The following is a 9,897-nucleotide window of genomic DNA, read 5'->3' as shown; positions in this document are numbered from 1 at the left end:
AATTGCTAATTTGGTGATTAAAATTGAGGCCGATAATGAGTTTAAAATTGACATGCAAGTTTCTCCTGATGTTATTAGCCGAGTTAGTTTGTTAATGGGGAGTGGGATTTGTTGATGGCGAGCATGGTTCAGTTAAGGTTGAATTCTGAGTTGGGGTTTAATGGTATTATTGAATGCGTTTTTAATCTTCTTAATGGTATATTTGAATTTTGTTACCGCTAATGGTTGCCTATGAATAGAAGTTGGGAGTTTTTAGTTACTGCTATTCTTAGATAAGTCTATTTCATTTGAACTCAATGAAGTAGGTAGTGGATAGAACTAGTACCATGTATGAAGCTTAGTAGAAAATTTCACAGAAACAAGCAAAGACTCAACACTTGGATGACATTCTCTAGTCAAAATTAATTCAATTAAACTAATATCCTAGTTCTTCCATTCAATATCATGTTGGGGATTACCCTAATTAGTATGTAAGTGTCCCTTCCTCGACAGAAGAATAACTTTTCATACTTAACAACCAAAGAGTCATTAAGCTTGATGGAACCCCTTAAATTATACTCTAAGGTACACATAACATCTCTCAAATTTCAATGATACTAGGATTCAGTGATTTAGAGGCATTGATAATACCAAAAGTGAATAAATAAAAGAATCAAATCTAGAACCACAAGAATTAAACAAAATTGAAACAAAATAGATCAGTTTCCATATAAAACTGTTAAACTACTGAGTTTTCTAAACCAAAAAGTGGCTAAGTTGGGGAGTAGGACTTGTTGATGGGGAGTAGGATTCAGTGATGGCAAATTCTGAGTTGGGGTTTAATGGAAGAATTGAATGCGTTTTTAATATCTGTAATTTGTGTTTCTTCTTTTCCTAGATGAAATTTATGTATATTGTTGTCCTTGGAGTTAGCAATAATAAGGTTTATAGATTTCATAGACTGACTATGTGATGACCAAATTAATCTCCTTGATGTTTTGCACTTTGAAAGGAAAACACAATCCCATTGATTCTCCTGTGGGTTGTGACATCAGCAAGAGTTGAAGGTTATGATTAAGTATGCTTCTATTTTTTTTTTTTTTGGGACATTGGTATGCTTCTTAATTTTCTTGATAGGGGTGGAGAATAATTCTGGTAAGTGATCACTCGAACATACAATGTGAATTGTTGTACTTGAATTTAATAGTTTCCTTTGCAGTCTATAACTTTTACTCAGGACCTTGTTATTAGATATAATTATGATTGAAGTTTTCTAGTCTAGTAACTACTCTCACCAATTTGACCTGAATAAGTCAAATTTGATTAAAGTAGTGTGACATATATGACAAGTGTTACCAAATTGTGCATGCAATTATATGTTTATAAATATTAGGTGTACATTGCACTACCGGTAATATCTGTGTAGTTTTATGTGAAACTTACAATTGCCAAGTTTCATTATCCATTAAAGCATTTTATCATAAAAATATCCTTTAAAGCAATCATAATCATAAGAAATAAGTGACTTCACTAATTATCACGGTGAATGATTTATTAAATTTCTACTATTTTAAAATAGATTTTTCCTAAATTATCTTAAAACATAATAACTTTAGCATACAAATTACAAACAAGTTTTAGGTTGTTGGCCAATATGTAGCTTTGCCTCATATAAGTATAGAATGAACATGGCATCTTACTCATGTGTGCTATCATTTTTTATGTAATTAACCCTTAACTTCAGCCTCTATTCTCATACTATATATTAATTATTATCAATAGGTTTTAAAAGAAAGAGATTAATAAATATTAATTGCTTTCTCCTTTCAATTCAGTGTATATAGATCTATTACGAGAATATATGTTTTTAACCTTTGCCACTTCATTAATACCTTTAATTGTTAGTATATATATTTCATAATTATGACTAAATTATCTATTATCTTTACTTGTTAGGAAGTTCACAAGCAAATTGATCCGAATGTAACTGGTTTAGTCTTCTTAAATTATTATCATTTTGTTTTTATCCAAATCCAGTCAGGAAAGATGCCCAGGATAGGTCGTTACACGAAGAAAGCCCGGTTAGACACAGCATGTCAGCAGCCTCAAGTAGGATTTGATGCGGCTTCAACTTCCCATTAAGCGGATTGCGTAATTCTTGCATCCAGTGGCAGTGGTTCCCCCGCATTCTCATCTTTACGCCCCTTTCGTCCGCCCCGTAGTGAACCACCGCCTGCTCCATAGGCTTGCACGAATGATGTTCAAAACTCAGAGCCGGACACTGAAGACTTAGACCCAGAGGCAGATGAGGTAGATTCTTTTGAGCAACATGTTGATAACCTGTTTGCTGCATCGGATGCTTAGAAGCGTAAGGGACGCAAGACCACTGAATTTTGGGATGTTAAAACAATTGGTATACAAGAATTTATTTAATTCTATTTTTCATTCAGCTATTTTCCTATGATGTCATCACAGCTTGGCTCCAATGGTAACTCACACAGAATAACTATGATTTACAGAATCTAATGGCACAATCAAACAGGTCAAATTGAGTATGAAGGAAGCTATAAAGTCACCTAACGAAAGAAAGATCGTACTTAGGTTTAACAGTGCACTGCAACCAGTTGGGGATGAATCAGGTATATTGAGTGGCGTTATGGGACTGCTAGGATCTGACTACACCAAATTCCCAATCTGCGAGAAGGACTGGAGAAAGGTTCGCATCAGGGACAAGGTCTATAATGAATGTGTAAAGGTAAAATCTTATTTTTTTTGTACCATTCCGGACTCATAATTTGAACCCTACTGATAATTTAATTTTACTGTTGCTGGAAATGTTCCATTTTGATGAAGATAGTAGAGGAATTATCAAGCGTATAATATTAAAAATGCTAGGAAGGGTTTGGAAGGAAACGAAGAACAAGTTATACCATCACTGCTACGACTCAGAACTTTCACTTGAAGAAAATATTGAAAACTGTCCACTAGGAATTACTGCAGACCATTGGAGATGGTTTCTCGATTATCGCAATAGTGAAGAGACAAAGGTAATATATTTTTATTTCATAACAGAAAAATTCTATTTATGTTACATTGAGTTAGTCAGAACTAGTGTCTAGTAACTCTTAATTTGATAGCATGATAGGAGAAGTGTAAGAAAAATGCTGAGAATCGATCAAAGCAGCTTTACACCCACACTGGCGGATTGAAAAGCTTGGCAAGGCTCGGAGAAGAAGAGGTAATCTATTTTTGAGAATGTTTTTGAACCATCTCCTCTTTTACATATTCACTTTGTCATCATTATTGGTACAGTTGGAACGACAAGGGAGGAGAGTTAGTAGAGGAGAGTTGTATCTCTTAACGCACAAAAGACCTAATGGCTCCTATATCCATGATGCAGCTCGTGCTATTGGAGAAAGTAATGTGTTGAGAATTGGAAAGTTGTTTCTCATATGTTTTAGTTTTAAAAATTTTATTGGAAGTCTGTGCGGTTAGCGACTAGCTAATAAATGCTTATAATTACTTATCTATGTGTGTAGGAAAGAAATGAGGCTATTGAGCAAAGTGATGAATCCTCTAGACTGTTGTCTCAGAATGATTTGCTTGTTCAAGCTCTCGGAAAGGAGCACTCGGATAAGGTGCGTGGCATGGGTTTAGGGCCGACTTCTAGTCAAGTCTTCGGTATAAATTACCATCAGCCGAGCAATGGTTTTGAAAGGGAGGAGACCCAAAGGGTGCTGCTTGAACTACAAGCAGAGTTGGCAGCCGAAAAATTAAAAAGGAAGGCAGTGGAGGATGAAGTAGCAGTCGAGAAGACAAAAAGACAGGCAGTGGAGGATGAAGTAGCAGCTGGGAAGGTAAGGATGAAGGCAATGGAGAGTGTATGTCTACTTCAAGGGCAAGGTGGGAAGCTGCTATCAGACGTCACCGCATGGATGAGTGCGTTGGAGGGACAGATTAGAAAGTAAATCTTAGGATTGTGGAACCTTTTTTTTTAGATATACACCTTTTTGGTGTTGATTACTTTTACTCTTAGTAAGGAGTACACTTTATTGATATTTGGATAATTATATCAATTAAATTAATGGTTTTGCTAATGTCGTTTACCGAGCAATTTATTTTTTTTGGATATAAAACAATTTAACCTACTAATCTTAAGAAGGATTCAAAAAATAACAAAAAAAAACTAGTACATTCAAATTAAAAATAGGGTTGATTGCCAGTGTACAATACAGTATTTTTGCGGCCATTTAGCCAGAATAGCGGCGGTTGCAAAATAGCCGTAAGAAATTTGAAAAAACAGACTAGGAGATAGCGGCGGTTTTAAACCGCCGCCAATTACATTTGAAAAAATAGTGGCCGTTAAATAGCAGCGGTTTCAAACCGTCAGTAAATTTGTGTGGATCACTGTTGGGTTGGGCAGATAGTGGCGGTTATAAACCGACTTGAAACATTGCGCCGCTATTTCTGGGTTTTGCGGCGGTTGTGCCTGCTGTTCATGAGAACCGCCGCAAAATCATATAACCACCCCTTAATAGGCGACGCTTAACAAACCGCTGGAATCCCGTTTCGCGGCGGCTAAAAACTGCCGCAAATTCCTCCAAAAATTGCCGCAAGCTTGAAGATCCTCTCTCTCAATGCTTATGGTTTTAAATTTAGATTTGATACGTAATAGTGAATCAACTAAATTCAGATCTTAAGAATTGTGTGGGGAATGTGCTTCATCTCTTCTCATGAGCAATTGATCAAGGAATTGGAAATCAATTAAGTTTAGAGATTGAATTACCAAGGAATTGGAATTGATTCACTTATGATTTGCCAGAGATCAATATTGCATGATTGAGATAGAGTTGAGATCTAGTGTTCCTGAAGAATCAATATCTCTAAACTTCAATGATCTTACTATCATTACCTTCTTATCTTGATTTATACTTGTCTTTAATTAATACATATTTACATTGATTACTTCCTGCACTTTACTAATTTCAGTCATTTACTTTCCAGTTATTTACATTTCAGTCATTTACATTCCAGTTATTTATTGCTTTCATTTACTTCATTACCAAGTCATTTAAATTCTAGCTTATGATACTGAATAATTCTTCGCTCAAATATGAATTGTCTAACTAGAATAATCAATTGATCATTGTTTTCTTAATCCATTAATCCTCATGGGAATGATAACCTACTCACCGTGGTATTACTTGGTACGATCCGGTGCACTTGCCGATAATTTGCAGATATTGTAAATTCTGTATCATGCAACGTCAAGCATGGGCATGAAACACCCTCTAAGCCCAACCAAGTTGGCGTGTAACGCCAAGGCTCCATGCTACACGCCCATGACCAAATTCAAAGAAGACAGATTGGCGTGCCACGCCACAAGCCCAAGTGCAACGCCAACCAAGGCCCACTCCTTTGGAAGATGCAATTACAATAAAGGTTATGGAAGATTCTATTAAGATAGGATTTGATTCTGATTTGGTTTTAATTTTAGTTAGGATTTGAATAATTGTGATTAGTTATCTTATTCTCATAAGATTTAGTTTTTGAATTTTAATTTTAGGTATACCTAGGATATAAATAAATTAACATGGTTTACAAGAGAGGAGGATCTAGTCTTCGGATCCTCAGAACCCTAGCCGCATCCTTTCATCTTTGTTTTTCATCTTTCTCCATGAGTCACAAATTCATTTCTTAAGGGGTTAGGAGCTCTGTTTGTGTTTTCATGGATTATTAATCTAAGTTTTTTTTTATTTTGAAGCATTGTATTAATCTATTTTTAAGATTGAGTTTTCGTTCTTCATTCTTCAAAGGATTAGAAGTATTGGAAAATATTCTAATTCTGTTTTGAGTTCTGTTTATTACTTTGAAAAATTTAATATCGGAATTACAACTTAAAAACTCTCTCTCTTATGACTTTTTTATTTGACTAGGAATAGTATTTTGAAAAGTGTGCGACGTTGTCTTTCTCATAATTCTCTATTGTTTAGGACTAGTTTGAATATGTGACATACAATTTGACCTAGAACTACTTTTGAATATTATTTGAAACTAAATCAGAATTGTGCTAAACCTCTTTTCTTAATCGGTTGACCAAGGAATTGGCGATTAATTAATTAAAGATGAATTTCCAAGGAATTGGAATTCAATTAGTTATGATTTGTCATGAAAAAATCTTTGCGTGCATCAAAATAAATAAACACAAGGTTTAATCTTCTTGAAAAATACACATCTCTAAAACGCTTCACACTCTCAATCATTGTTTTCTCCTAATCAAACACTTGTTCATCACTGCCTCCTTAAGCATTCAAAGTTCCAAGCAAGACACAGTCTCTGCCCTCATTAATCCAGGTTCAATCGATTTAATTAGCGATTCAATCCGATATTTGCTTGTTCAATCCTTTAATCTTCGTAAGAACGATATCCACTCACCGTGATATTATTTTAATGATCTGATGCACTTGCTGGTATATGTGAGCACTAGTTTTTGCTCATCACGTGTGACCAAAATGCAGTGTTTCACTAATCCAGGTTACCGTCAGATTTATTCGCTCGTAAATCCAACGGTAACCGTAGTGCCAATTTTTTACCTTTTTCCTCTATTTATTGCCGTCAGTGTTACCATCGGATTCTCTTTTCCGACGGTAAAATTTGTATCCAACGAATTTATTATCGAATGCGCTGATAAAGTCGCTGCTACTTTGTGATGCTAAATTCGACAATAAATTCAATGGTATTCAACTTTTTTTTGTAGTAGATTTTGGTAGAAGAGCAACAACGATTCTTCCAGAAACATGGATTTAGGAAAATGAAATGGTTTTTGAATAGAGGAAAGATGAAGAAGATAAGAGTGTAAGAGTGGGAAGGAATGAAGTAAGAATAAGGGTAGATTTAGGAATTTTATAAATTGATTTAAGGATAAAATTATCTAAAAACTTAGTATAAATTTATGTCAACTTTTAAAATTTTGTGTCTCACTAATTTAAAAAGACATAAATTACATATTTCTAGTACGTAAGTGTGTATGTAACTGTGTCCTTTATAAATTTATATTTTATAAAACAAATGTTTTATGTATACTAATGTGTTTATATCTCTAATAAACATAGACAACAAATAAACGATATCTTTAAAATTATTATAAAAAACTACTTTATTAAAAATTATTAAAAAATAAATTTTAATAATTTTAATGCATTGAGTACATAAAAAATTTAAAAATATATATATATTATTATCCTGTTAAAATGTACGTGTGGTGGATTGAAGCCTCACCTACTACCAGCATCATCAGCCTCACCCAACATATCTATTGCATAAAGCTGTGCGTCATTTGAATAATAATAATAATAATAATAATAATAATAATAATAATAATAATAATAATAATAATCATCATCATCATCTGAGGATTATTTCACCATCCCATATAACTTGGAAATAACGCTCCCACTCACTGCTGCTTCCTAATGTACGAACAAATGCTTATTCGAATATGCATAGATTTGGCCAAAACATAACAAATAATAAATTAACAAACAAGACACTACCCGTCCCTATAATGAATAAATTAGAGGACGTCATTTGCAATCTGACTCAACACGGATAAAATGATATTTTGGCTTCTGTTAACAATTGTGTTAAAGGATATATTTGTTAAGATTTCCAATATAACAAATTTGTATTAGAAAATAAAAATTTAAAAGGTTTTAATGTATTTATACATATTGATAAAAAAAATAAAAAATTGCAATTAAATTAATTTAAACAAATACTCTTAGAATATTTGTTATCAAAAATATTAAAGAATGGAAGATTCTTATCAATGTATTATAATAATCTTATAAATTACATGAATTAAAGGAATCATATATTTGCTGTCTGTTTTATATTGTTTAGCTTTTTTTTTTTTTTTTTAAAAAAAGAGTTCAACATATTAAAGTAGAGCAAATAGAATCAGTCAAACAAGTAAACAGACAATAAAATAAAATATCACAGCATCACAAGAAAATATTTCTATGTCATTTTCGAGGAAACCATTAATAACAAAAGGAATCTACACCTATTCACTTGTTGTAGCTAAACAATGTCATGTTGATAATTTCTTCTATATCTTTGTTGTTATTCTGAAATATCATTCGATTTCTTTCCATCCAAATGTTCTAAATGATCGCATAGAAGCATATCAATCACTGGTTTCGATCCTTTTTTCTACTTGACTCTTCTCTCCAACTCAAAAAATGTTCCTTCATCGAATCCAGAAAAAGCCACTGACAGCCACTACAAGAAAAATACCCATTCAGCCACACTTTTTTTAAGCTACATTTAAAAAGCGTAGCCTATTCATAGAATAGGCTACGCTTTTTTCAGTGATGCCTTTTTATAAGAGAAAAGGAAACACAATTTTGGCATCATTTAAAAAGTGTAGCCTTAGGTATTATAGAAATCACTTAAAAAGCGTAGCCGTATGTTAATATTTATGGGTTCACTTTTTGTATCTAAGGGAACGCTTTTAAAGAATAGCCTATTTATTAAGTTTTGGGTGCACTTCAAAAGTGATGCCTAATGTATCTAAAGCAAAAAATTTGACACTTAGTAAATTTTTTTCTTCAGTTTTCGAAAGCAAAACTCACACACTTAATGAAATTTTTGTCCCTCCAAATCCAAAACCCAGACTTAGCCTTCATCTCGATCCCCTTTTAGAACCCTCCAAAGCTCACCATCGAAGAAACACTCTCGCTACAGAAACCCTCTCACTCACCACTCACCGTCGCTTCTCTTCGCCCTCCTCCTCGTCGCTGCGCCGCCCTTACCTTCGCCAACCCTGTCGCGCACAACTCTCACCTTCGCCATTCTTACCATCGCTGTTGACCGTCGCCACCCAATAATCACTCACCGCCAGTCACCACTCACCGTTCACCATCGTCGCTCATCACCTTTGCCATTGTCACCACTGCACAGACCATCGCTCTTCTTTGCCATTATGCACAAATCATCGCTGTGCCGCCCTCACCATCGTCATCTCCGTGCTTCTCATCATCGTCATCTCCGTGTTGATTATGTATGTATTGATTTCTATTTGGTTCTGAAATTTCAGAGGTTTAGGGTTCCGATTTTAGGGGTTTTAATTTGGGGGTTTTAATCTGTGAAATATAGGTTTTAATTTGGGGGTTTTATGAATTGATGAAGCTGTATGGTTTAACAGATTAATGAGTATTGTTAGATTATTTGTTAATGAAGCTGCGTTGTTTAACCTTCTGATAAAGAATAGAATAGTGTCCTTACAGTGATTTTTCTTAGTGATTTTTCAAATGATCATATCAATTCTAGTGACCTATATTATATGCAATGCTACTAACAATTTTCCACAAGCAAAGAAAATCTGGGTTTGCGTATGCTTGTCACTGTTATTAATTTATTTATTATGTCTAATTTGGTTTATTTATTTCAAGTTCATAAATCTGGGTGAGTTTATGATTTATTTAATTCAGCTAGTTCTTTCGCCGCTGAATGATTCTGTGAAAAATCACAATTCAAGATGAATAATATAAACTTAGCTATTCTTCAATTGGGACAAGGTTTGAAGGCTTATGCTTATATCTTGAGTGCTATCCATTTCTATAAACGCAGCCTACAGATTCCCATAGATTTCTGATTTGCTGGCTTTCTACTTTATGCTTTTTTTGGCACTTTTAACCATCTTTCTTCTTATCAACTATAATTAAAAATTATAATATCAAATCTCAGATTCATTCATAAGACTTGCTACTGCCGATTCCAAATTCCAATGCTCATTTACCTACCTGTTTATTGAGAACAGCCAGGCTCTTGGTGTGCAAGAGTGAAGAAAATTCCTCAGTGAACTAATAAAGCCACTAAATCAAACTTTGGGGCCTTTTTAATTAGTAATAATAG

General features: G+C 33.9%; 1 protein-coding gene across 1 annotated transcript; it reads left to right on the top strand.

The window, feature by feature from the left end:
- The first annotated feature begins 2,635 nt into the window (after positions 1-2,635).
- LOC107617938 (uncharacterized) lies at positions 2,636-9,524 on the top strand. The gene is made up of 7 exons (XM_088502746.1): positions 2,636-2,733; positions 2,810-3,026; positions 3,125-3,217; positions 3,292-3,402; positions 3,519-3,943; positions 8,686-9,043; positions 9,474-9,524. The coding sequence occupies exons 1-7, from the start codon at positions 2,636-2,638 to the stop codon at positions 9,522-9,524; spliced, it is 1,353 nt and encodes a 450-aa protein (XP_088358872.1).
- Positions 9,525-9,897: the final 373 nt, after the last annotated feature.

Source organism: Arachis ipaensis, chromosome B1 (genome assembly GCF_059453495.1).
Source record: "Arachis ipaensis isolate K30076 ecotype BB chromosome B1, ASM5945349v1, whole genome shotgun sequence".
NCBI lineage: Eukaryota > Viridiplantae > Streptophyta > Magnoliopsida > Fabales > Fabaceae > Arachis > Arachis ipaensis.
The sequence above is the reverse complement of the archived record's forward strand: the minus strand, read 5'-3'. Positions and strand labels throughout refer to the sequence as shown.

Excerpts from the sequence above, each read along its gene's own strand:
- LOC107617938 (XM_088502746.1), top strand. The coding sequence starts at position 2,636 with ATGGGACTGCTAGGATCTGACTACACCAAATTCCCAATCTGCGAGAAG. Across the intron at positions 3,218-3,291 it reads CAAGGCTCGGAGAAGAAGAG|TTGGAACGACAAGGGAGGAG; the intron begins GTAATCTATTTT and ends TTATTGGTACAG. Across the intron at positions 9,044-9,473 it reads GTCATCTCCGTGTTGATTAT|CTAGTTCTTTCGCCGCTGAA; the intron begins GTATGTATTGAT and ends TATTTAATTCAG.